Consider the following 26,938-nt stretch of genomic DNA (forward strand, 5'->3'; position numbering starts at 1 on the left):
CCGCCCTTCTCAATGCGGCGTAGCTGAGCTCGTAGACAATGCATCAGACCCGTCAAATTGACGCTGAGGACAAAGTTCCAGTCATCCTCGTCTTGTTCTGCGACTGGTGTCTTGCCCAAGTTTTTGCCAATGACACCTGCGAGGTTTGCTGCGCCGTCAAGCCTGCCGAAATGCTCGACAGTCTTCTCGATCCAAGCATCCACTGCCTCGGCTTTTCGTACGTCCACAACGCAAGTGATGACATCCACGGCGAACTCCTCCTTGATTCGAGCTGCGTTCTGCTGCAGCGTGCCTTCTTGGAGATCTGCCATGGAGAGGGATGCACCTCGACTAGCGAGTAACTGGGCTGTTGCGAGACCAATGCCTTGAGCAGCTCCGGTAATGGCAATCACCTTTCCAGTCAATGGACTATTGCCATTAGTACCGGCAGGTGATCTTCTCTTGGTTAGTTGCAGCAGCACTTGGATGACTTTGGACTGGAGAAGACATACAGGGAGCCCATAATGCAACGACTGGCGAAAATTGTTTTGTTTAGTCCAAGGTATTCTGCGTGGAAGTCTTCAATTGTGAGAGACAGACAAGGCTACCAAGACCAGTGGTTCAATCTGATGATAGATACTTTTGCGTCGAAGCCAACTTTGATACTGGAACTGATGGTTGTGTATGGACCTCTTCTTCTGCGGCAATGCACATGCTAAATGGACGACACTAGTAGTATGACGGCGATTCCGAGTCGGGGGAATCTAGTTCCCGAGAAGATTCACGACTGAGTCCTCCGGGGCTGTTATGGCGATGAGTGGATCACATTGTATACCATGAGCAAGCTTATGCTTTCTCCGTGCCAAAACCCTCTTCTGCATCAACTTGGTGCCGTTTCTACTCCAGAACGGAGCGGTATGAACCCTCACGGAGATCGTTAGCCTCCTGAACATCCACCCCAAACACCCCCGGATTGCACCGTGGGGTGTACTTCTTGTTTGTCCTCGACAATGTTTTTATTTGAAAGTCAGAGGTATTTTGAAGCAGTCTAGATTGCATTAGCAGCGGCCACTTGTGCTTAGACATATATCATCTCCCAATGGCTAATGACTGGGTATCATATTTTCAGATTGGCGGAGTGCTGGCGGCCATGCTGGTTGTTGTTCAACTGTTCATTCAGCTAGTTGTATACCCTTTCTTCCACCCACTGGCAAAATTTCCTGGAAGCTATTGGGCGTCTACCAGCAGAGTATGGATGGCCTACAAGTTCTGGAACGGGACGGAGTTGGACACCTTGCAGTCACTCCACGAAAAACATGGTAAATAGGTCCGCGACAATAAGAGTTTCAGGGGTTCTAATGCTTGCAGGACCCGTCATACGAGCCAGCCCATCTCTGCTCGTTGTCAGCGACTCTGAAAAGCTGCCAGAAATGTATCATCGCTCGGCCGACAAGTCCGACTGGTACATTACCCCTGTCTTTGGCAAGGTCGAAAATATCATTGTGACATTGCCACACAAGAGTCATACCCAGCTTAGAAAAATCATGGCGGGGCCGTACAGCTTTTCGAATGTCAAGAAGCTTGAGGGTCTGGTAGATGCCAGGATTGCGCGATGGTTCGAACGTTTGCATGAGTTGTTTGTCGAGTCTGGCAAACCTGTTCCATTTACTGAATGGAGTGTGTATGTACTAATCTCTGCTGGATTCGCACTGCATTCTCCTATAACGACCAGCAGCACTGATATATGGCCTAAATATAGATACCTCGCCTACGACATCATCAGCGAGATCGGCTTCGGAGCGCCCATTGGATTCATCGAAGCTAGTGCGGACCACCAGGACATCATTCCCAACCTTCACTACGGTCTACACGTCAAAGCCATTCTGAACCGCCTGTACCCTATCGTAAAGTTCGTCCAGAAGACCGGAATTGGCCGCAGCCTCTTTGCAACTAACCCAGGAGACCCAGGTCTGGGTACGTTGATGGTGCTCCGAGAAAAGCTGATGAAACAGCGCCTGCAAGACCTGGAGAACGGCAAGGAAGGCCAGGCAGACCTTCTAAACACGTTCCTGAAGACCCGCGACGCTAACGGCAAGCCCCTGGATCTCGAATATATCAAATCTGAGGTCTTGCTGGTCTTGACTGCTGGTGCAGACACCACCGGGACGGTAATGCAAGGTCTGATCCATCACGTCGTGACGATGCCAGAGGTCAAACGGAAGCTGATGGCAGAAATCGCCACGGTCGAGAAGGAGGGTTTACTGTCACCAACACCAGTCTATGAGGAAGTTGCAAAAAACATGCCATACTACGTCGCCTGTGTCCATGAAGTGCTGCGCCTGTACCCTTCGTCCCCAGCGTTCTTCCCACGCCTAGTCGGAGAGCGCGGCATCATGTTTGGAGACAAGTTCGCTCCTCCAGGCACCGAGGTCGCGGCCAGCCCTTGGTTGATGGGTCGAGACAAGAAGATGTACGGTCCAGACGCAGAGACCTTCAACCCCGACAGATGGATGGACCCTGAGCAGGGGAAACGATACAACAAGTACCTCTTTACGTTTGGCTATGGGTCTCGAGTCTGTCTGGGGAAGGATATTGCGTTGCTGGAGATCTACAAAGCCCCGCTCCAGGTGAGTCTCTTCCCGACTTTGCATTTTCTTCTGTCGTTGTTGGCTCGCAGTATGCTGATGTGAAGGGTTTCACAGTTTCTACGCAAATTCGACATTTCATTGAGCGACGAAGACCGGGCTGGGAAGTATACAGTTGTGGGTGGTGTGTCATATTGGAAAGACATGTATATCAACGTCACTCCAAAGCGGTAGATTGCCTGATACTAGCCAGTATTGATAGAATAGACTGAGCTTTTCTCTAGACACCTTCGCTTTCGCTCAACTGAATACAGAGAGCTTAAAGCAAGTGGAGTATCAATTTACGCATACGAGCACAGGCTTGACCACTCTGCCCTCTTCCATGTCCTTGAGTGCAGTGGCAAAGTCGTCAAATAAGTAATAGCCTACCAGTTTCTCGAGCGGCAGACTCCCTTGCCGATGTAGCTCGATCAACTGTGGAATTGCCTGAATATATCAATATCAAACACATGATTTTCGATAGGGGCCAAGAAACACTTACTTCAGGCGGATAGCAGTCTCCCTCAACGCTCCCAATGAATCGTTTCCCCATATTGAGAAACTCGAGCGGCTGTATGCCGACTTTCTTGTCCAGCGCTGTCGCTCCCACCACGACAATTTGGCCTCTCACTCCAATCGCGTCAAGCATGGTTTCAATGACGGCCGGCAGGCCCGTCGTGTCTAACGCGTGATTTACACCAGCTGGTAGCGGGCAGATCTCCCGTATCCGCTGGATCACGTCCTTATCCATGCCGTTAATGGCATGCGTTGCACCAAGCTCTTTTGCAAGCTGCAGGCGCTCGTTTTTGATGTCCACTGCGATGATGGTCGTCGCACCACGGTGCCTTGCGGCCATGATGGCACTCATTCCCACTGCCCCGCACCCAGACACGATGAACGACTCGCCCTGCTGGACGTTGAGAGCGTTCCAGACGACGCCAGTGCCTGTTTGGATGCCGCAGCCCAGTGGAGCCAAAAGTTTGATATCGGTGTCTTGCTGTACCTTGATCATGCTACTTCCACTGACGAGCGCCAGACGCGAAAAGCTGCTTTGGCCAAAGAAGTTGCCGTACACGGGCGTGGCGTCCGCATTGGCGCTGCTCTTGAGCGTGGTGGTCCCGTCTGAACGTAGGCCCGACCAGAGTCGTTGCTCAAAATCGTCGCAATAGCTAGGCAGCTTCTTGTTGCAGTTTTTGCACCTTCCGCAAGGGTTGAAACTCAAGAGGACCTTGTCACCAGGTTGAACGTGTGTGACGGTAGAACCGACTTCCTTGACCACGCCAGAGCCTTAAGCCAGAATTGACAATGAGCATAGCCTGTGCAGAAAAAGGGCGAGAGTTGATGTGACAAAAATGAGGCTCCTTACCTTCATGGCCTAGAACCCGAGGGAACGGCGAAGGGATCACCCCTTGCAGAATGGCCACATCGGCATGACAGATGCCAACGGCATGAATCTCGACGACAGCCTCGTCTGCTCGAATATTGTCAAGGACAACTTCTCTAATTGTAGGTTCTTGCTTCGGCCCGTGACCAACTATAGCGTGCGTTTTGTAAACCATTGCTGCTCGTGTTTGCTTGTGTTGGGGATGTGGCAAGGCACTGGCACTGGCATGTCCTGAGCGGTGTGACGACGAGCCTGTCTCTCCAAGTAGGGAGTTTGTTATGCTCTAGCGTAGTGCTACTGACTCAGTCTCGAAAATCGGCGTCACGGCATCCTTTCTGAAAGGGCATGTGACAAGCTCCAGATCCGTGGCAATGGTCTGGATTGTCTCTACTCGACTGAGCCACAAGGGAATTTTCGCGGGACATGGTGGATCGGTGCCAGGCCGGCTGGCTAAAGGCATCCGCATGTCGGTCGGCCAAGCCGACGCCCAACACTGCGCCTAACACGGCTGACGTTCGCCAAAGAAAATCAAAAGTGCTCTGACTTAAAGTGATGCTCCTCTCTGAACAACACAAGAAGAATTCCTAAAGCCGGAATGCGTCAAGGGCTGAGAGTAGATAATGACTTCACGCTAGGATTATCCAGAGGGCTCAAGAATGATGGGATGGCGAAGCCCGGATAAATTTACGCTTTGACGTTTCGTAGACTGCCTGACCAGAGGAGGGCCAGATTGCTCAACTTGGCCATGTAAATTCGCACATGTGCCAATAATGGCTTTGTGTATCGAGGGGCCTCCTCATAATGGCTCACTCTACAGGGCAGTATCCCGCTTGCATTTGGCTGACAAGATAGAGGTAGACGGTGCCCAACTGAGTGCGATGGCAGGGACTGGAAAATACATGCACCAAAACATGGTAAACAATAGGTAAGAGTAAGCGATGCCATAGGCTAATCTGTCATTCTCATCTACGTCTAAGCATCATCATCCTCACGGTCGGCCTCGCTCCAGAAATCTCTTCGGCACATCCAGCCACTTGGACCGAAGGTACTCGCCGACATTCTTGCCCAAGCTGTCCAGCCGGGATGTCGAATTGTATCCCCTATCCAGATGGTCGTGCAGGAAGAAGTGAACAGCCTTCACATCGGGCATTTCAAACCGATCGATGCCGTGACCCGTATAGTCGGCGGGCCCTAGGAGCTCCTTGACCTTGTCCACGGTCAGTACGGTGCGCAGCCAATCCCACTCGTCGTCTCGAGTGACGAAGAAGCCGACGTTGGCGTCTGCTGCCTTGTCTCCGGATCTACCGAGGGCAACATATCCCAGTGGCGCCGGTTGAGTCGGTCCAAAGCTGTCGAGGGCGGCAGGATTGCTGGTCTCGTACGAAGGCTGTTGCTTTCGGTATGGTTCTGTCTTCTGGGGAGAAGGGATGTCAATGATCTTCTCGTCGTCGAACAGGCAGTGGACGCGATGTTTTATCACGCTCTGCGATATTAGAGTCACAAAGTATTCAAAGTATGGCTTTGCCGCAGCCTGGCGGGTGTCATTGGAACGTGCAACACCCTAGGAAGAGTTAATTGACTTTTGAATAACGGAAATAATGCTGCAGACTCACCGGTACACTTTGGAGCACGGTTTCTAGGATTCTCCTGTTGAATCCCTTGGGGCTGACCAGATCAAAAATCTTCGCGTCGCTGCACTGCGCAAAGATGCGGAAGTCGACTGTTCCAAACTCTTGAGTTGGCGGGTTGTCAGGACATGTCCCGTGGCGGTGGAACTTAAGCATGCTGAATCTGCTGATCATTTCCTCGCCCATGGACGCCCTGATCTGGTCCTCCATCATTTGAGTCTTTTCTTCGATGTCGAGCCCACAAAGCGTAAAGTGGAATTCAGCCTGGTAGCCCCCGTGTGCTGTGACACCCAGTCGGGTCGTTGGTGGTGGTGCACCGCCTGTGATACCGGTGACTAGGACACGATCTTCTGCGAGTTGTTTGACCTTGATGTTTTCCAAGTGTGCTACGGCGTCCGAGTTGTAATAGTAAGGCCCGGATATCTCGTAAAGAAGCTGTGAGATAACTGTTTCCGTATTCACGCAGCCACCAGTGCTTTTTTGCTTCGTAATGACACAGTCGCCACTGGCATCGACTTCAACAATGGGGAGACCTAAGTTGACATGCTGCTTGCGCTTCATCAGATCTTTGAAGCGACTGTAGTATCCGCCTGTAATTCCTTATCAGCTTGAGTCAATCGTCGAAGCTTGGGACCGAGAGGCACTGACCCGTGACAAAGGTAGAACATTCAATGAGATGTCCAGCAATCAATGCGCCCGCCAACTGATCGAGGTCACCTGTATTCCACTCGTGCCACCATCTGTGAATAATACTCAGTGTCCAATTTTCGAATCTGCAAACAGAATGTAACAACTTACGAAGCGACACCCATGCAAGGAGCAGCATCTGCCACTCTGCCACAGATCACGATATCGGCGCCGTTGCGGAGTGCCTCAGCGATGCCCATGCTGCCCATGTAGCACTGCGCTGCAACTGGGTCGTAGCCCCATTCATCTAGGCTCTTGCCATCGATGATGCTTTGGAATTTTTCACCACCAGCCCGAAGTTCTTGGAAGGCATCGAATACGTCGTCTCCTTCGACCCAGGCAACCTTGAGATTGTACCCGCCTTCACGAACCTGTCTGTCGCATAACAGAGCCAACAGCTCGGTATCGCAACCTCCAGCGTTGACGGCCAGCTTGATGCGGTTTTTGGCAAGGTTCGGAAGTGCCAGAGTGAAGGAGTGCGAAAATTGAGGAGCGAATTGAGCGAGTTGGAGCTTCTCGTCGAGAGTCTGTGAAGTAGAGGTATCCGCAAGCGTGGCCAAAGCCTTCTTCTTTGCTGCTCCCTGGACCGTCATGACATTCTCAGACATCCAGTCGCCCACGATGGCATCCAGTTCGGGATCCTGCGCGAGGCGGGCAATCGAGTCGAAACGGTCAAGTGAGCCGCCAGAGGCCCCGGCTATTCTTACTGAACGCTTTCCATGTTGTTGCGACGTCCCGTTGGACAGCACGCTGTTTCGTGACTCTGCCATGCTGTGTGGTCAAAAACATGTCCTGCAATGCGAAGACAGCAAGACTGTTGTTGGATGATTTTTTTTTTGGAAATCGAGTTCAACGCCAATGCTGATTCCTATGCCATCATTGTTGTTTTCTGCCGATTCTAAGTAGTAGGTGGAGAAACCGTATGCAGGGTAATGTTCTCCGTTCTAAGGACTAGGGTTGCTCCCCTGGCCCTAGACCACCGACTTGACACTTAGTTCGGTATCCTTCGTCGCCACGGGATATGCAATTGATGGCACGAAAGGGGTTCGGACTTGTCAAGCTATCCATTCGGATCCTTGCCAGTTCTGGCATGCCCCCGTGTCCTGGTTATGCCTAGGTGGCCGAGATCGGCAACAGATTGACATTATGCGGCCTACGCTCAAACATTTCGCGATTGTCTCGCCATCAGGTCATCGGAGACACACCCTGGCTTGTAGGGTCAGTGCTCCGTCGTCTCTGACAGAGGCTACGAGGGTCTCGCTGCCCTCAAAGTACTACTTCATAACAGCGTTGGAGATTAGATGCAGACATCAACGATTCAATCATGATGCGACCCAATATGAGCTCTGGGAAATCTAATCAACGTGCTTGCCTACAAGACCCTGATCGTTTACTGCCTCATCCATATCGAAGAGTTTGTTCTTCAGCCGCACATCGCACACATCACAGATGGCTATGGCGAGCTCTGTCGTGCTCTTCACCTGCTGTAGGGTGCCACCGACCTTCATCAGCCCTCTCCAATGCCAGGATACTTCGACTGGTGCATCCATTGGCACCAACCCGGCTATCAAGCATTGCGAAGTCTCGATTTTGTTTAAGACCGCCAATTCAGAGACATAGGTTCCATAGTTCTGGCTCATGATCAAAGTAACTACTGCTTGTTCAGCACGATTCTTTAGTTTCATTTTTTGGGTACACTCACGAAGATCGGGCCAGTACCGTGTGCATCGATTTATGAGACTGTCAGTGTCCGGCTTTCCAAACAAGCCTTCGAAGGACTGGACACCTCGCTGGTAAAGATTACCGCCCTTGTCAATGTCCTTCCGAACCACCATCGTGTCAACAGAATCTTCGTCAGGGATCGCCTTGAAAAGTGGAAACATGGAGTTCAGTAGTCGCGGAACGCTGATGACCGGCACGGCCTTCAAAAAGGCCTCTGAATAACAGGTAAGTCAGTAAATGATACCATAAAACAAGAAAATACGATCTGTGTTACTCCATACCTACCTTTGATACGACGCAGGATGAGACGCCTCGCTTCGGCATCATCTTTGTGAGGTGCTACGGCAGCTTCGTAGACTTTGGTGACCATCAGACACTCGTTACAGGCCGCAAATGAGAGAGCCTATGCCGATAAGCGTTCATTTTCCCACTGCTCTACATCATTGCGGACTGCTCACTGCAATGAGATACCAGCTCGACTTGGGATCCGAGTTCCCTGGCTGCGAAGCCAGCCTGTTGATGAGCTCCACCGCTCTTTGTTCCATCTCGGCTTTCATGTTGTTGCTTTGTAATGCGAGCACTTCTGAACCTCGGAATTCTCCTCTCAGCAACAACGAAGGACTAAGTAAAAGTAATATCTAGTCCAAAGCAAGAACGCTAGATGACCCCGGGTGAAGGATGCCGATTGTGGGGCCGGCCTGCCATTTGACCTGCTGATCAAATGCGGGCTCGGATCACCACCGCGAGGCATCCGAACAGGCTGACCGAAGATAGGCTAATCGAAGGAACGTAATTGAGATTCAGCCTTGGATCAAGGTGACTATGTTTCCAATGCCAAAGAGGTAAAGGTACACATAGCTCCGTAAGACAATACTAGTGGTCTGCAGCTGAGCAGCCACCTACCTGATGTCAAGGTCTCCTCAGCAATTCCAGCCGCCATCAATAGAATGAACAGCGCCAGTTATAAATTTACTCTCATCACCCAGCAAGAAGGCCACGAGAGCAGCTGCTTCCTCTGGCTGGCCCTTTCGTTTCAGAGTAGCAGGCCTTTCCATCTTCCAGTTCGGATCCACAGAGCTTTTCGCCGACATAGGAGTGTCAATTGTTCCTCTGACATATAGAGACAGTCAGTGTGATTATCGATGAATGGATTGATACTCTGGGAGACACTCACGGGCAGATGACGTTGATTCTGACTTCTGTCTCTGTGCATTCTTTCGAGGCAGCCCTCGTCAGTCCCACGACTCCATGCTTGGATGCGACGTAGGCTCCATTACTATCGCCATCTGTGTTAGTCCAAAGCTTTGCCTGCTCATGAGAGTCGAGGACTTCAGGCACACTGACAGGAGTAATGCACTTACTTCGGCAATCCCCGCACACCAGCGATGCTAGCAGCGTTGACAATGCTCCCTCCACTCTCAACGGCCTGCAGTTGTGCTTTCATGCACAGGAAGACGCCTTTCAAGTTAACATTGATAACGAAATCCCATTCGTCTTCGTCATAGTTTGCGACGCCTACACGGCCGATACTCTTCCCAACAACGCCAGCGAGATTTGCGGCTCCAGAAAGACGTCCGAACCGTTGGACAGTGTTGGAAATCCAGCTTTGCACATCAGCTGACTTGGTCACGTCGACAACCTGCGCAAGAACACCGGCGTCCGGTGCTGCCTTTCGGATCAATTCGACTGCTTCATCCAGAGGCTCTCGCCTGTTGTCCGCGAGGCTTATGCTAGCGCCTCGAACAGCCAGGTATAGGGCCGTTGCTAGCCCAATACCTGACGCAGCCCCAGTAATGGCGATGACTTTGTCTTTGAAGAGAGTTGGTGAAGCCATTATAGTCACTGAGCGTCCAGAAAACTGACTGAGGTCAAGCACAAAATCAAGTCTCCTGCGCCGGATAGAAAGATTCTGGGAGATGTCCAAGTGTTCCCGAAACCGGCGAATCAGACGGAGAACAATGTTAACGAGACAGCAGAAGGCAGGCTAATCTAACGCCGGAAAATTAGGACGTGTAGGCTGTGACAGGCTGACGAGGCCGTGTGATGCTCTTTGCCCGAACCATCAAAGTGTCGTCGCGTCTCCGCGTCGCCTAGCAAGAAGAGGGAGAGGTCCACAGCGTGCTAAAAGCTGCCCTCCCACGCCTCCAGTGCTGAATTGGTGCGCCTACCGGACCGTCTACAGGCAGGCTAGCAGGAACGGGACCCCAGATCGTTCTCGCAACTTGATCATATGAATCATCACCGCAGGTTACGGTCGGACGGATTGAAGATTGTTCGTGGATCTACACCCTCATTTGCTCGCCAAATCTCGAGAAAGGGAAGAATCATAATGCCTGGCCAGATACTCGTACTGGTGCCATTGTCCTTGAAGGCTGAATTCTTCTTCTCAAACTACTAGATCGTGAGCCACGTCTGGCACTCTCAACAATCTACGCAGGACCACCATCCAGACTGTCAAAGAAACGACCCTCCTGTTGAGGGAGACACCGAGGGAGAGTTGATTCATGTGGTCTCTTTGTTGCCACAAGGAATCCATGTTTTCGAGGCAAACCCGGATTCCCGAGTCGCTTGCGGGCCCAGACACACACATGGCCTCCGCGCCCACGATCCACCATCCTCAAGGTTCGAGGCTAATGATTCAGCGCTTTGCAGCACCCCAGAGTTATCGCCCAATCACGAAAGGAAAAATCTATGCTGACCCTCTCTCAGCGGCCGAACAGAGTGACTATTTTTCGTGGAGCCCCATGGATGTCTGGGCTTCAAGTCTGGCGCTTCAATGTACAAGAAGCACTGTAGCAAAAGTGCATTCCCCCTCCGCAACCGTCGTCTCCTACATTTCACAGACCGGGAAGGGCGCTCCAGAACAATGTCGACACAAGAGAAAGAGACCAAGAAGCGCACCAGAGCCTCGGTGGCCTGCAATGCGTGCAGAACACGACGTACCAAGGTATGTACGGCTCCTTGAAGGTCTCGAATATATCAACGCGGCCGGATATCGTGCTCTTTCTTTACTCTTTCTTCCTGAAATTGTCGCCCCATTCTGACCAGTTGTACAGTGCGTGTTTACACCTGGAGAGGGAGAATGCAAGCAGTGTCAGCGAAGCAAAGTGGCCTGCATAATAACCCATGATGATGAGCGAAAACGGTAAGCTGTCCACTCTAGATTGCTCTAGTCTACCTCGTTTGGATTGACCAGGGATTTCAGGCCCAGTTCGCGAGCCCACGTTGAATTCTTGACGTCTCGTGTCAAGCTACTGGAAGGACTCCTTCGTCAAAAGGAACAAGCTATGCCTTCAGCATCCAACTCGGAACACGAGAACAGTCTCGACATGGTCGACCTGGATCTGGGATTTGAAAGTAGCACAAGTCAATATGACACCGATCTGTTCAATTCTCCTCAACCAGTCGAATGGTCCATGCCGGAAGGTCCACCTGAGCCTCTTGTAGACCAAGCACCAAGGGGCCAGACTGCTACTAGTGACTGCTCACCAACAGTAAATCATGTCCAGCTGCCCACGTATCTCCAAACCTCAAATTGCGGTCGGTCCAAACAGCTCTTGGAGTGCTTGACGTCGACAGATGGACATTGGAACCACGACAAGAGTAACGGACAGACGCGGTATTATACTCCAACAACAAACATCCACGTCTACAGCGAGTTACTCCATACACATGCCGCAGCGGATACGTGGGATCAAAGACGAAGAGCTGCTAGGATGATCAGTGACCTAACCTCAGATGCCCACGACTATCTTATGGAGCTCTACTGGACACGGCACAACACCCTGATGCACGTCGTGCACAAAGACACCTTCTGCCGTGCCCGAGAACAAGAAGACCCACAGTACTACTCGAGCTTTTTGCATGTCTGTATGCTTGCCATGGGCTTTAGCTATGCAGACAAATCAAGACTCGACATCCAGCGACTCACCTTGAGCGATGGGGACAGTACTTTACTCCGAGAAGCCCGGTATCTATTTGAACATGACGTCAACCACTCTGGAGGTCTGACGAAAATCCAAGCACTGTTGCTACTGGGAGATCTTGGATGCAGCTTGGGGAAGGACAACAGTGGCTGGATGTATACAGGTGAGTCCTCACTTGAGACACATCTGCGCTATCTAACATTGTCACCAGGACTAGCATGTCGATTAGCTCTGGATATGGGATTACACCTCGACTATACCCAAGTGAACCTCAGCCAAGAGGACACCCTGGTCCGGTCAATGGTCTTTTCCTCTTGTGTTCTCCATGACCTGTGGGTGATCCTTGGTCATATCCCCCGCGAGTCGTCAAGCTCTCCGCTGATGCCTTCATAGATACTGTGCACTATGGGTGGGTCGACCACCACATATTAGACATCGTGATCTAGACAGCGAGCGGCTTCTGGAGCGCAGAAGGCTTCTTGAAGCCGGTCTAGACCACGGCTCCGAAAGAAGTCACGAGACTCAGATCTACGTTGCCTTGCTCGAGCTTATGGAGCATTCCTATTTCGTCGTTGACAATACCCCCAACAAATCAGACGCCGACAGTCCTCAAAGACACCTTTTGACCGCCACTTTTGACCAGGAGTTGAGATCGTGGTATCGGAAACTTCCCCAAGAGCTGAAGTGGACGCGAATCAACGTTGCAACCGCACCACCAGTGTTTTTCCTTCTTCAGTAAGTTCTCCTCCATCTTCGACAGGCTCAGTGAGGGTTGTTCCCGTTGCTCCAATGATACAGAAAACTAACGCTGCATCGTTCAGCCAACAATTTCACGCACTTCTAATCACGGCGTACCGTCCTCTCGTTCGATTGAGGCTGCCCGAGTCTGAATTCGAAGGACAGAGCTTCAGCCACAATATCAGCTTAGATTATGGACCAATGAAACACTACGCTCGACTTGCGCGGACCGTGTGTTTTGACTCTGCCATTCAAGTTGCCCGGATATCTCAATGTTACCGAAGACGCTTTCCACCGTGCGACCTGTGGCCTGCCAGTATGCAACATCTAGGCACCGCGGCTACTGCCTTGATCTCCTACATCAGCCGACCCGACGACCCTGCGGGCCAACACACCGCCTTGCAGCATCTTCAAGTCCTCATGGACTCTCTGAGGGGTATGGCACAGATCTACCGGCCGGCGCAATACATGATCGATGTTCTGGAGCCAGTGGTCAACGACTTTGGCTGGAATTCTGAACCTCTGATGGACATTGACGCCAGAAAAGCGCCAGAAACTCAGCCCCACGGACTGCTCACGCCCGCAACAGAGTCTCGGTCCCTCACCACCTCGATTAAGTCATACAAGGGCGATATGCCCATGCTGGACTCGTCATCTAACCCGCTCAAGACGATGGAGATCTCCTTCGACGCCCCGGCCACTCAACCCCAGAAGGCCACTCACAGAATGTCCGCCTCTGTTGAAGGTAGTCATCACGATCGGGAGTTTGGCACCCTGGAAACACCCATGATGATCTCGCCTCGAGGTGTCAGTAATCTGATCCCTTATCTGTATTTGGGAGGCTCGACAGATGACTCAAACACGGCCCTGTCGAGCAGACCCCTGGCGCCTCCAGCGGGGATGAAGTCGGCGACCGGCAAGCCAACCAGTAGTGCGCATAACGGGTCGATGAACATGTTCAGCCAAGAATTGTCGTCAATATCATCTGCTGAGAAATTGTCGGAGCAGCAGCTCTCATGGGACGACATCTTTCAACAAACTGGGCATAGCGTTGGTTAGGCGTTTGCTTATTGATGCCAGTATCTACCAGTGTTGAGGTGGATAATCTAATGACTGCTTCAAGCTGTTTGAAGATCATGTACGCTTAGATAGGAGACACGGGGGTTTTCTTGATTTCCATCTTGTTCCGAGTTGTTTCGCGGTCTGGTCTCGTTATACATTCAAGGTTGCTATGAGTGCTACCGATGAGCCTACGTCGCTCTCTGTTCTCTACGTCGTCCCATACAGCAGCATTGCTCCTTATGAACCACGTTCAAAGCTCCGAGGCCTTGATGTATCCAGGCCTCCTGTCGTCGAAAATCTCCTTGTCCGGCTTGAAGTGGTGGAGTCTATATAGAAATCAGCACCATTTTGCCCATTGCACAGTAAGTTTCATCAATTCATCCAAGCCTGTGGCCCATCTTCGTACAGGTCTGTGGGCTCCCTAAGGCGCGCAGTCACAATCAACAACTTACCCATCCTCCACCAGCGACGACCGCACCATCCATTTCGTGCCGCCGTGATGCATGGGTACAGTCCACAACGTGCACCCGCACCTGGAACAGAAGTGCTTTTCCTTGACGTGCCCGCTCTGCGTCTTCTCGATGATGTATTTGTTGATCAGGGACTCGGGGTCTTTGACACTGACTTCGGTGGCATTGTAGCCTAAAACCTGAGCCGCAAGGAGATCAATATACGTCACGTGAAATGGCACAATCATGGTTTGAGGAAAAGTGCAAAGGAATTTCCCAAAAACTAAGGGAACCAAACATACTATTTGGCACGGCCCTCCAGCACCCTTTTGGCAATCGAGACAGTAACACTGCAGAACTTTATAGGGGTGTCCAAGCAGGTCGAAGGTAACGTTGCCGCAGAGGCAGGCGCCGTTGTAGCGGGCCGATGAGGTTTCTGCCATTCTGGGCTTTTTTGGATGCTGCCCTTTTCGCGCAAGACCTTAGATCCTCTTGTCCGGATCTTCACGATATAAGTGAATAAGGGCTCATACAGAAGTAAAAGTTCCGAGAATGCCAAGCTCACGTACGGAACGCGCCATCTCTGTATCGGGACCTAGTGGGCTGGATCTCTGTCTCCCGACTGTCGTGCTCCCGATGCGCCGGGGTCGTGTTTTCCGTAGGAAAGCCACGAATGATCCTGGCACCCCGACATGTCGAGTCGCCTGTACGCATTGAGAGCCTGGGTTGGGGCGGGGAAGATGGCATCAATAGCGTGGCTTGCACGCGTACGAGCCCATGCAAAAGACAGATGGAGCTTATCTTGGTCACACATCTGCAGCAGGTTGATTTTGGTCTACGTCTATCTATCACCCTGAATTATCCGAGGGGTTTCCGAGGTATTCGTGTCTGCTCTCCGCGTCATCTTCCACGATCGCAAAACTGGAGTTCAAGCAGGTCAATGAATCCCAAAAGCCGTCATGAAGGCTTTTGCCAAACCATGGAGCCGTGTTCCCAGACCATCCGATTGCGGATGGAGCCAAGCTGCTCGATCTTGACCTCGACCACATCGCCGTCCTTCAGCCACCCAGGTGGGTCCATGCCCAAGGCCACACCTGAAGGGGTGCCGGTCATGATGACAGTGCCCTCCTGCAGTGTCGTCCCCTGGCTGCTGAAGCTCACAATGTCTGCTACCGAGAAGATCAGGTCGTCCGTGTTGGTGTCCTGGCGCATCTCGCCGTTGACCAACGTTTGAAGGCGCAAGTTCTCGGCGAGGCCCACGACGGAAGGAGAGACGAGCATGGGTCCGACGGGAGCGAACTTGTCGAACCCTTTCGCAAAGCACCATTGAGGAACATTGCCGGCGAATTTAGGGTCGCGTTGCCAGGATCGCGCGCTGATGTCGTTGCCGACCATGTAGCCTGCAATGTAGTCCAGGGCCTTCTCGCGCGGCACGTTCTTTGCGTCTTTGCCGATGAGAATGCACTGGTGGGGGCAAATGTTAGCTCCAAAGCCTGAGAGAGTATGCCTGGTCTTGATAGCTCACCATTTCGCCTTCATAGTCCAACATGTCAGGCTTTTGTATGATTGGGTGGATTGGAATGTCCTCGTTCCATGAAGCGATGCTGGGGGCTCCCTTGATGAAGATCGAAGGGTACGGCGGAGGCGTGCGGCCTGCCTCTTTGACTATAGTTGGGGGGCTCTTTAAAGCAAATCCTCAGGAAAACGCAGCATGATGTTGGACTCACTGTGTTTCATGTAGTTCAGGCCGATGCATTTGACGATGGGCACATCTGCCGGAGTCAAAGGTCCTATGAGTTCCGCGACCTCAACTTCGGTGCCCGTCGGTTTCAAAGCGGGTATACTGCTGCCCTCGAAAACCTTCGCTTTTAAGGTCTTGGCCTCAAGCTTCTGCAGCAGTTCATCTGCGTGATTGATGATCGGGTCACCATAGTGCGTTTGTCCCTGGGGAGCTCGGAATTTGATGAGTCGTTGCCACGTCATGACCACTCGGTGCGACGATGTTATGATTCCAACCGTTTCGGTGGAAGTCTGGAAGATATGAGGGAGCAGTTCAGCTCGATTGGTGATGCCTGAACGAGGACGAGGTTTCTCCTTGGTTTATGACCATGTCCATTCAAGTTGCTGATGGGAGTCTGAACGAAGAGCGTGGCGAAGTCCGTCTCCGCGGTCGGCGCCGCAGCGATCAGGCGCTGAATCAGTAACCCTCCATCCCCGATCCGTTGCATGGGTCCTCGTACCTGGTGTCGTTTGCTTCCGGCAGTCGAGATCCGGATTGTCGGTCATAGACTCCGCCATGCCATGGCTGAATCCAGTGCGGAGAGTGTCTTGCCGGTCAGTAGACACGATTTCGCGGGGGGGCCCTGATTCTATGGAAGGGGTAACTTAGAGCGTCGACCAAGGACTTTTTGCAGCGTTGTTGCAAGCATCACCAGCTACAATACACTAACTTACTACAATAATACCAAAATGGGTTCTATCGCGACAGACGCCGTGCAGAGAGACTTCCTGAAACGTCTGCCAGCCAAGAATGTCGGCCCTCTATGGACAGTTATGGACGCCTTGGTCTCACAGATCCCAGCACCAAAGGCAACGCCTGCGATCTGGAGGTATGATGAGCTACATCCCGATCTCATCACAGCCAGCCAAATAATCCCAGAGGAACAAGCAGAACGCCGAGTACTCATGCTGAACAATCCCTCCATGAGTAAGTCGCCAGCCTGAGCCACACAGTGTAGGTGGACATCACTGACGGAGCGATTCAGAGGCCCCATACACAACCGACACCCTGTACGCGGGTCTTCAGATCATCAATCCAGGCGAAACTGCGCCGGCTCACAAACACGTAGCTTTCGCCCTGCGCTACATCATCGAAGGCAGTCGAGGCTTCACCTCCGTGGACGGCAAGAAAATCTCCATGGAAAAGGGTGACGTGATCCTCACGCCCTCGTGGACATTCCATGACCACGGCCACGAAGGCCAGGGACCCATGATCTGGCTTGACGGCTTAGATCTCCCGCTGTTCCAGGGGATTCCAGTCAACTTTGCCCAGGCATACCATGAGAAGCGCTTCCCGCGCGAGTAAGTCACCCCGAAACGCTTGTCTATCATCGATGGTACCCTTGCGTTGCCCCCAACTCGAACCCAAGTCGTGTTAACATGTATCACGACAGGCCTGTCGAGTCCAGCCCGAACTTGCATTTCCCCTGGGCGCCTGTAAAAGAGCTTCTCTCCTCCTCCCGTCCCCATAGCGTCCACCACTACCTCACTCCGGACGGCGACCCGATATCCAACACCCTCTCCGCCCAGGCCGAGCGCGTCGCAGCGGGCACAACTAGCCCGGCTATACGGGAAACCTGTTCATTCGTTTACCACATTCCCCAGGGCACGGGTTCGACTCGCATCGTAAGCGGCAATGGTACCGAGACGATACTGAAATGGAAGGAGAACGACACGTTTGCCGTACCGGCATGGTCGAGTGTGTCACACACGGCAAGTGACCAAGGCGATGTCTATCTTTTTGCGTTTTCGGATCGGGGAGTGTTGGAAAGGCTGGGCTTCTACAGGAAGCAGGAGGAGTGATTGGGCGTTATATCGCGTATGCGAGAGCCTTGGTAGGTGTTTGCCGAGACTCTACCTTCAAAGAGCAGGATTTGCCAGAGTTTGGGACTTTTGGAACATCATAGCCACGTCTTGATCGCGTAGTTGACTGTTCATAGTGTTGTTAACGTGAACATGATGTGATGTGATGCTTTACCAAGAGCAAAACACAGCTGTACTTGTCGACACAGGCGGAGGACATCATCCCAGCGAGCAATAGATGTAAACACCGCTAATAATCGAGCATCGATAACGCTTGATCAACGTTCCGATGTGAGCAACAGCAAAAGCCTCGACTTCAACCTCGACGGTCTCTGAAGCCTCCAAACTCTTTTCGACTCTCCTCCACAGCGATGGCTAGCTGTGGAAAAGTGTGCCAGAATTTAGAGTCAATACCAGTCAAGGTCCAATTCTTCATGTCTCGGACGTGCTCTTCAAATGCAGGGTGCACGTGAAAGGACTTGACCCCTGTGTCGGGATCTGTTTCTTCGAGGATGACGTCGTCGTCCGAATATGGCCAGTTTAAGCTGAATGAGGGCGCAAAGGCGTCCGAGTACTGTTCAAACGTGATGGTAGGATCGCGAATAAGGCAATCTCGCGCGTGCGGCCTGCCATGATGAGTTGATGTCAGCCAATTCTTGGGACCACTCAAGCGAGGTCTTGGCCATTCTGGAAGAGAGTGACGGCGAGTAATGGATTAGTGGAAAAGGATCTCATACCACATGACACGATCGAGCCAGGCCGAATGGCGTACTTCGAGCTGGAGCCTGGTCGGCCGCATCCAAGGCAGCATCTGATCGTAAGCCTCTTTGGTCCTCAATATCTGCCACTGTACCCAGTCAGCCGCTTGTCACTTACGATCGAGACACACAAGGGGATGCCAGACAGTCAGAGCACTTGTTGAAGACATGATACATGCAACCTTCTTCGCAATGGTGTCGAACTCGGGATAGGTGTAAATGATGTCGGCAATGACTCGAGAGACCTCAACCTGGACGGCTGATGGCGACAACCTCGGTGTCGGCGAAGGCGGATCGCGAACTTCAGGCGAGGGGAAGTCCATTTCAGCCTCCGGAGCACGAACCAATGCTCGCATTTTGTGAACAAATGGCTGCACGATGCGGTCGGAGGGATTTTCTGGCGGACCTTGTAAAGGAACGCGAAGATAATCGGGTTCGCTTGCAGACGATATACTGTTGTAGGGATCTTGGGAGCCCTGCAAAGGTCGTCCCTCTGCTGGCGAGAGACCCAGTGTCGCTTTCTGAGATATAAGACCGGCAAGGATCGACTGATCCAGTGATATTCGAACGTTCGGAGCCCTAGCACCCTTCATCCGCTGGTAGGACTGACTCCCATGCTCGAAAGGCGACGGACGGAGCAGCGGGTAGAGGTGCAAGTCCTCCACGCGCCGTCTCAATTCATGGTTTTCACGGATGTAGTGCGACACGTCCCGGGAGTAGGTGGATTCCTGGACTCTCAGGCGTTCGGATAGTTGTGACACTTGGTCTCGTAAAGCTCCAATCTCGGCTTTCGCTCGATCTCTCATCGCTTGCTGAGCCCTTCGATCTCTCGCTCTTTTGAGGGCAAGCGTTGAAGCCGCCTGAGAGCTTTTGCTCGGGTCAGACTGGCCTGTCTTGCCTTCTTTCATGGTGCATCGGATTGAATCATCGTGTCCGGACGGATTCACAGAAGAGCTGTGGTGGTGCGGAGGGAAGCCACTCAACTCAGGTAAAGCGCGAGGGAAAAGGCGGGGTAACCAGGAGGGAAAGTAAGCCGGTTGTTAAGGCATCCTGACTGGCGCACGTGACGCCTGACTTTAGTCTACTATATCTGGAAGGGTTGCCAAGGTAATGTAATGACGGTCATAGTGGCCCTCGGCTAACGGCCTTCGGCTAGCGCGAGCAACTCCCTCGCTAATTCCCCGAAGGTATATAGTCAGGGTACCCAGGCGAGCCAGTGTCAAAAATAAGTGGCACGGTCTGACGAGAAATAGTATAGAGAAGTGATTCACTACCGACCTAAAGGTGACCACCATTAAAAATGATATTAATTCCGTCCTTAGGAATAGCGGTATCCTTATCCTTATTAATAATATTAGCTATATTTGATCTGGCAATCACCTCGTCACTATTAAGTGGCTGGCTAGATTCTGAGATGGCGTCAATTCTCTGTCAGACTGTGCCATTGTTTTCTTCTGGAGGCTTGCCAGGCAAGCAGGATCCTGTACTCTGTAGAATTCATCTATTCCTCCATTTAATCACAGTCCGACGTCTGCATCAATGAACTCTGCCACAGCAACGATCTGGCCGCTTGGTATGAGGTGGAGGTGCAAAACCCCATCCTCGAGGAGCCCAACTTTCTCTAGCTAGCCACAGAATCAGAGACATCGCTGCTTCCTGCCAAGACTTTGCTCTCGCTGGCATCTGCTCCGCCCGGTAAGCAGCCTCGTCCCCGGAAAAGGATAGCCGAGTGTTCCTCGACCCCAGACCCTCAAAGTCATGCTTCTCAATGGCGTGAAATGCCTTGTCTCTGAACTTGAGGCTCAATCGCTCATGACCACCAGCTGCAGGCGTCCTCTTGGCACTGCACTCCAGGTTAGCATCTGCCGGGGAAAAGCTAGGGAGTTGGGGTATGGGTCTGCCTGGTATTGGCCAGGTTGCTGGCAGTGCTGGTCCGCATAGGCCACGCTATCCGCCTCGAACGATGCACGACTCTTTTGCAACCGTGTCCGCCTGGTCGGGTGTTGCGCTCCGAGATCAACGATGTTGTTCGTCTCGTTGAGAGAAAGACGTTCCGGTATCTCGGCTGATGTACCTGAGGTCCGAGATTGTCAGTGGTTTCGACCTTTGACTACGGAGGTATATCCTTGGAACATCTCGTCTTCTTCCTCGCGAACACTTTCTCCAGCCACTTTGAAACCCGCCTTCCAACTGATCTTTCATCCTAGTGCTGTGTATCCAAGTGTTGTTTGGTTGTCTCCAAAGCCATAATGCTCTTCTTTTCAAAAGCCACTTTGCTCGCTACCGCGGCGCTATCTGCGGTCGCCGGCGCATGGCCATTGACATCCCGCGCCACTGAGGCTCAGAATACCATGTCGCTTCTGGCCGCACGAGACCAGATCTCCAATGCCTTGTCAGACTACGCCTTCTTCGTCGATTCCAAGCAATTTGACAACCTGACGCAAGTCTTCGCACCCAACGGCAGTTGCTACTTTCCCAAGCCCTACCCACAGATGAAGGGATCTGCCGAGATCATCGAGGTCCTCCGAAACGCCACCGTCGATGTCCACAGCCAGCATCTCATGGGTTCTTTCTACATCGATATCATGAACATGACTGCAGCCACCAGCCACTCATAGTGAGTAAAATATGTGTGTGCGGCTGATCTATCTAACACGAGACCAGTTATTCTGCCACTTTTCTGAATGCGACGCCTGCCGATGATGTCTACCATCACGGTCAGTACTACGACACATGGGTCAACCTAGGCAGCGCATCCGAGATGGAGTGGCGGATCACGAACAGAACTCTGCTTTCTTGGGATTGATGTACAGGGTCTACCTCCAAAGCCACTACGTTCGATGGAGAGGCCGTTGTATATTGCGAAGATGGTATCAAACCTTTAGAATCTCGAAATAGGACGCGAAATCACTTGGAAGATGGGCTCCGGGGACCTGTGCTCACCACGTGCGTTCCAAGAGCTGGAAAGTCAGGCGAATAGAGCTGCTATGAATAGCCCTATCGCATGAATCGAGCAATAATGTCATATAGACGGCGATATGGCTCACTCACACACCAATTCATCGATTCAATCTTTAAACCGCTACGGCGAATTATAGTCCAGGGCATGCCCGGAGTGGATGTTAATTGTGTAAGATAACGGAGTTTTGCTTTGTGAATACGAGGTATCTAAATCGAACCAAACAATTCGTCAGTGTTAGGGATGACTCCCCAAACACAACAAACCGGCCAAGCACCTTTAAGGCTTCGAGTCTCTACATAGGGCTAGAGCTATCAATACTAGGTGTTATTACTTTTATTGACCTGTCTATCTACCGCTTCCCTCTATCGGCGGAGTACGCCTCGCCTTTGTCGTCCCTAGACAAGAACCGTTTCTGGAGCTGGAGAGTGTCGCAAGAGCCACGGCAGAGCACGGGGGAGCGCAGCCTATGTTGCAAGGGAGCGATCGTCACGTATAGCCACCGTCAACATTAATGACCTATATAGATAGAAAATGTGAGTGCGTCTCCAACTATTCACAAACCTGCTGGAGACTTACCGTGCCCGTTACGTAGCTGGCCTCCTGGCTTAAGAGGAAGACAATCAACCGCGCGACTTCTTCGGGCTCGCCGATACGCTTCAAGGCCGTCCTGACCCCCATCGCGTCGTGTAGCTCCTGGTCGGTCCCGATCGCCTGCGTCAAAGGCGTCCGGATCATGCCCCTGTCCAACGTTATTTTCCTTTCTCCCTTTGGGGGGTGGAGCCCAACTCACGGTGCGACCGCATTAACTCGAATGCCCCGAGCCCCAGCTTCCTGCGCGGCGATCCTGCTCAGGCTGAGCACCCCAGCCTTGCTGACGCAGTAGGGCCCCAGGAAGGGCCAGGCCTGCTGGCCCGCGATGCTTCCGGCGTTGACGATCGCGCCCCCGTCCTCCAACGCCTTCAGTTCGGCGCGGAGGCAGTTTTTGACCCCGGCGAGGTTGACGGCCAGGATCGTGTCCCAGTCCTCGTCGGGCAGGACGTCCAGGGCGTGGCCCTTGCCCTTGATGCCCTGATTCCCCACGATCCCGGCCATGTTGGCCGCCCCGTGCAGCGCCCCGAAGTGCGCCCGCGCCTGCGCCACGGCGCCCTCCACCGCCGCGGCGTCCCGCACGTCGCAGGCCACGGCGAGCCCGCGCACCCCCCACGCCTCGACTTCGGCGAGGGTGGCATCCGGGGCGCGCAGGTCGAGCAGCGCGAGATTCGCGCCTTGTTGGGCCAGCAGGTTGGCCGTCTTGCGGCCCATGCCCGAGGCGGCGCCGGTGACAATGAATGTCTTCGCTTTCAAATCGCTGTACGACATGTTTTTTTTTCTCGCCAGGCAGTGCTGATATTTCTCTATGGTGTGTGTGTGGTAACAACCCCCTTCCCTCCCTCCCGCTCGCTGTCAGGAAGAGTCGCCCCCAGCAGTTTTGTTTCGGAGATTCAATCCAGACCACAATCCCTCGGATCTCGCCCACGCATTTCCGAATCGATGAACACGCCAAAAAACCGACGACCCTCGGAGATGGCATCAAAATTTACCTAGGTACCTACGTTAGAGCGAAGTACCCCCCTGACTTATCCCCCGTGCCACGGGTTGTAAAGATGCCGGGGTAGTCTGGCAAGTACGTCGCCAACTTAGGAGATCCCATCGACGGCAACTACACATGTTTTTAAATTGCTTCAAACTTGAAGCTCCTCCAGACGTGCACAGGGGCAATATTATATGATGTCCCCATCCTGAACATCCATTTTTACGGGACGTTACAACAACGGCGTGGATCAAACTCCAGATCGGATGAAGCCAGGTTCAGGCATTGAAGGATAAGACGGGTAGCAGTGACGGGCTCAATATTTTCGTGCTCAAAGCGCCACTCAACACCCCTCAAATTGTCCGGGATGAGAACTTCAGTGGAACAATACTACAAAAAATGAGACGCGCCCACAATGGTGTCGTTCGGATCGCTTCTAGTGTAGCCGTTGAAGTTCACCGCCGAGGCGCTTCCTCCCCGAGTCGCGAAACATTTGATCCTGCCAATCTCGCCGCAGGGACAAAATGATCTCGAGAGCCCGCGTGCTCATGTTGAAGTGGGACATTTCGCCCAAGGCCTGGAAGCAGATCGACAGCTGTTTGTGCGCCTGGACCCCTTTGGAGCTGGAGAAGACGCAGCAATTGTGGACATGGATGAGCGCCGCCGTGAGGATGATGGCGACGATTTGGGCGTGGACACGGCGCAGGTCCCACTGCCGCCGATAGATGACAACAAGGCGACAGATGGCGTTCGCAGAGGCATCGCAGATGCTTCCACTGTCCTCGGCCTGGTCGGCCTTGAACATGTTCGTGCCCGGCGCCTCGGGCGCCGATATGAAGGGCCGTTGCAGGAAAATGACTGCTTCGTGGAACTGCAGACTGTCCCGAGATCAGCAACCGTCGGTGACGAGGGACGCCATCTCAAACGTACTGTAACATGATCACTGCCGGCGCTATGGGCGTGTCGGCGTCGTCGTCAGAATCCAAAGGCACCTGCATCGCGGCAGGGAGAGACTTCCGCCAGTGCCGGAGGTCTTGCATCATGTTTCTGGCGAAGGTCTTTGCTTCGGCCATGGCAACTTGTGGCCCGGTATAGCTAATCAACCATCATCAGCACGCCCCAACTTTGACAAACAAAAAGGGGCAGATTGTCAACCAACAGAAATCTTGATATCTTCCGGATTTTGGTGGTCAACTGCGCCATGTAAACGTGGGTTTGGCCGATGACAGTCACATCCAGGCCGGCTGAGATCTGTGCCTGGCCACCCTCATCCACATACGGTCGCCAGGTTTCGGAGTTGAGTGGTGCAGGAAATGGTATTCTCTGATCATCGTATCGGATTGACGAGGGTCTGCCACTGTAGGCGCTCCATAAGCTGTAGAAATGGGCTCAAGTTAACTCCACACTATCGACTTGACAGAGGCTGCACATTCCGACGAGTAGAAGGGAATTCTTGAAGTATAATACTCACATGTCCAATCCTTGCGTAGCCCAGAAGACTGTTCGACGTAAATTGGTGATGTCTGGAGTGTCGCGGTCTGAGACGCGCGCATGGTCGAGCTCCAGATGTAATCCCAAATCCGAAAGGAGTTGTACCGCCATCCCTAAATCTCCATATGAGACGCTGAGATCGAAACGTGACATTTGAACTTAGATACCTGCGCAGAGCCATCCTGCGCATCCAGTCAGTGCCTGTGAACGGTCACCGTAGCCAGGAGAACAGCTCTCACCTCTGGAGTCCCTTGCATAGGCCGCTTCGTGGGCCGATAGAGTTACTAGTGCTTGAATTGTTGCCACGCTCGGGCTGTCCATCTCGATGTCCAGCAGCACCTTCGCGCGATGGGCGAAGAATTCAGCTGGGTCGTCTTTGATCGCCGGGTGTTTACGAGTTGCATACGCGGCACCAATTCCCAGTCTGGCTCACATGTCAGTGGCATGAACACCAGATTGAGAAAACGCCATGGGTGGTGGCGGGGATGGCTTACATTGCGTTCTCCAGCGTTGGAGAAAAGTAAATGGTGGTGTTGCCGGCGCGGTATAATTGTCGATGGTGGTAATAAGCAGCCTCATCCACGACACCGAGGAACGTGTTGTGCCAGGTGAAAAACAAGGTGGTGAGATGGTCTTCGTATCGAGGGTCCGGAGGCCAGTGTAGACCGGCACGGCCAAGGGCATCCTGACCATGAGTGCGAATTGTGCGAATAGAGGGCTGGAAGCAATGCTGGAAGCCATTGCGGATCAGATGCAGATTGCTGGTAGCACCATAGTATCTCAAATGGCCATCCTCGGCGATGCGCAGACAACCTAGCCGACTGGCCAGCTGTTCGGTGGGCTCGTCTACCCGAACCTGACAGCTATCTGCTTCGTTGGCACCCGTCTGACGAGCATTGGGTCGGTCAGGATCATTCGATACAGAGAATGCATCCGGTTCGTGGCTGAACAATGGGTCGATATCATGTGCTGTACTGACAGTCGTGTAGTCGGGATTGTCCTGTCTGAATCCGCCGCGGGTGTCCTTGGGCAGGTCAGCATTGGAAATGGGTGAAAGATGGGCCGTATCGATCGTGGCTAGGTCCAGCAGATCGAGCTCATCGCTCGCTTCTGCGAAGCCTTCCTGTCCAGCGATTTCGATCCAATAGTCAACCCCGGCGTCTGCAAATTGCGACCTCGTGCGTTGTCCGTCGTGCGGTAGAGGGTTGAAAGGGTTGAATATGGGCTCTCCTGTAGGCGATGGCGTCGAATAGGAGACACTTCCCACATTTGAAGCTCCTGGACCCGTCGTCGGCCACTTGTATGTTCCCGGGCCTTTGGAGCCATACGGCGACATGATCGAAGAGTTGCTCGTGGGGATATCTTCGAGGTTGGCTCCGTTGTTCTTGGGATTCTTGCTGATGCTGGAGGCAGGTCTGGTTACGCAAATGTTATTCTTTCTTCGCTTTCATGGCTGGGGCCCAGTGCAGCCCGACTCGACTTTGATGGACAGACTCACTTTCGACGATCTTCGCCAAGTAAACAATCGACATCGCGGTAGACGCAGTTGGAACAACGGGGTTTCTTGTTGTCGCACTGTGGCAGTCAGAGCCGCGCTCCCATCTTTGCTCGACGCTGTCCAACTTGTAGAGAGAAGACTAACTCTGATTTTGGCTCTCCTGCATGTCATGCATGCGTTGGACGAGTATCGCCGCTTCGCTTGTCCTTCACCTTCTGGCGGCATATTTCCCTTATTTGTTCCAGTTTCTTCGTCTATAGTCGGTTGAATGCGCCCTCAGTGAGACAACTCGAATGAGGCGGGAGAGGTCAAAGACGCCTAGGATCAGCGGACAAAGCACCCCAAGCTAAGGACCCTCCATTCAGGCCACTGAAGGGTCCCTCGGTAAAGACTAACCTACTGTAAGTGAGACTGGTGAATTCCGTGGTCTTTTCCGATATCCGGTCTGGGCAGTGACCTGCAAGGGACAGCTGGACCCCCATTGCTGAGCCTTGACGACGCTGTGGGGGAAACGGAGAAGCCAAAGAACAATCAATAATCATAATCATGCCATTGCGGGGAGACTCGCTGGGCGAAGGAGATGGAGGGAATGGGCGAGTCCAGTCCATGGCTGAATGGTCGCCGCCGCCCCCTCTCAGGCTCGGTTCCCAAACTGTTAGCCGACAATGCCTCCACACCACCAGTAACTACCCAGTAACTACCCCAGGTTGATGGAGCCTATTCTGGAGCTGAGCCTCTGGACATATTGGCCATGTTTTGACTTGGTTCGGCCCCTTCTTCTCCCAAACAGTTTGCTGTTGGGTTTTCAGCGCGCAACATGCACCAAAGCCATGACATGATGGAGATACGAGAGCTCTCTGAAGGCCCTCTTTCGGCCA

The 26,938-nt window shown here is 52.8% G+C and overlaps 5 protein-coding genes across 5 annotated transcripts; 1 reads left to right on the forward strand and 4 right to left on the reverse strand.

Moving 5' to 3' along the window:
* Window positions 1-4,975: 4,975 nt before the first annotated feature.
* Window positions 4,976-8,581, reverse strand: PV07_01743 (uncharacterized protein; the record flags this gene model as incomplete). The annotated part of the gene is made up of 8 exons (XM_016388304.1): window positions 4,976-5,548; window positions 5,601-6,205; window positions 6,264-6,355; window positions 6,414-6,943; window positions 7,679-7,953; window positions 8,005-8,238; window positions 8,310-8,427; window positions 8,483-8,581. The coding sequence occupies 8 exons, from the start codon at window positions 8,579-8,581 to the stop codon at window positions 4,976-4,978; spliced, it is 2,526 nt and encodes an 841-aa protein (XP_016255232.1).
* Window positions 8,582-15,017: 6,436 nt separating this feature from the next.
* PV07_01744 (uncharacterized protein) lies at window positions 15,018-16,314 on the reverse strand. The gene is made up of 3 exons (XM_016388305.1): window positions 15,927-16,314; window positions 15,725-15,864; window positions 15,018-15,663 (listed from the first exon to the last, which is right to left on the reverse strand). The coding sequence occupies exons 1-3, from the start codon at window positions 16,180-16,182 to the stop codon at window positions 15,157-15,159; spliced, it is 903 nt and encodes a 300-aa protein (XP_016255233.1). The 5' UTR covers window positions 16,183-16,314; the 3' UTR covers window positions 15,018-15,156.
* A 354-nt stretch (window positions 16,315-16,668) lies between these two features.
* Window positions 16,669-17,781, forward strand: PV07_01745 (uncharacterized protein; the record flags this gene model as incomplete). Its single annotated transcript, XM_016388306.1, has 3 exons — window positions 16,669-16,906; window positions 16,965-17,280; window positions 17,373-17,781. 3 exons carry the CDS (start codon window positions 16,669-16,671, stop codon window positions 17,779-17,781), a joined length of 963 nt encoding a protein of 320 aa, XP_016255234.1.
* PV07_01746 (uncharacterized protein) lies at window positions 16,696-19,493 on the reverse strand. The gene is made up of 3 exons (XM_016388307.1): window positions 18,686-19,493; window positions 18,519-18,628; window positions 16,696-18,407 (listed from the first exon to the last, which is right to left on the reverse strand). The coding sequence occupies exons 1-3, from the start codon at window positions 19,445-19,447 to the stop codon at window positions 18,098-18,100; spliced, it is 1,182 nt and encodes a 393-aa protein (XP_016255235.1). The 5' UTR covers window positions 19,448-19,493; the 3' UTR covers window positions 16,696-18,097.
* Window positions 19,494-23,507: 4,014 nt separating this feature from the next.
* Window positions 23,508-26,285, reverse strand: PV07_01747 (uncharacterized protein; the record flags this gene model as incomplete). Its single annotated transcript, XM_016388308.1, has 9 exons — window positions 23,508-23,949; window positions 24,002-24,166; window positions 24,231-24,446; window positions 24,543-24,675; window positions 24,730-24,744; window positions 24,802-24,986; window positions 25,057-25,977; window positions 26,061-26,137; window positions 26,205-26,285. The coding sequence occupies 9 exons, from the start codon at window positions 26,283-26,285 to the stop codon at window positions 23,508-23,510; spliced, it is 2,235 nt and encodes a 744-aa protein (XP_016255236.1).
* Window positions 26,286-26,938: the final 653 nt, after the last annotated feature.

This window comes from Cladophialophora immunda (assembly GCF_000835495.1).
Source record: "Cladophialophora immunda strain CBS 83496 unplaced genomic scaffold supercont1.1, whole genome shotgun sequence".
Taxonomy (NCBI): domain Eukaryota; kingdom Fungi; phylum Ascomycota; class Eurotiomycetes; order Chaetothyriales; family Herpotrichiellaceae; genus Cladophialophora; species Cladophialophora immunda.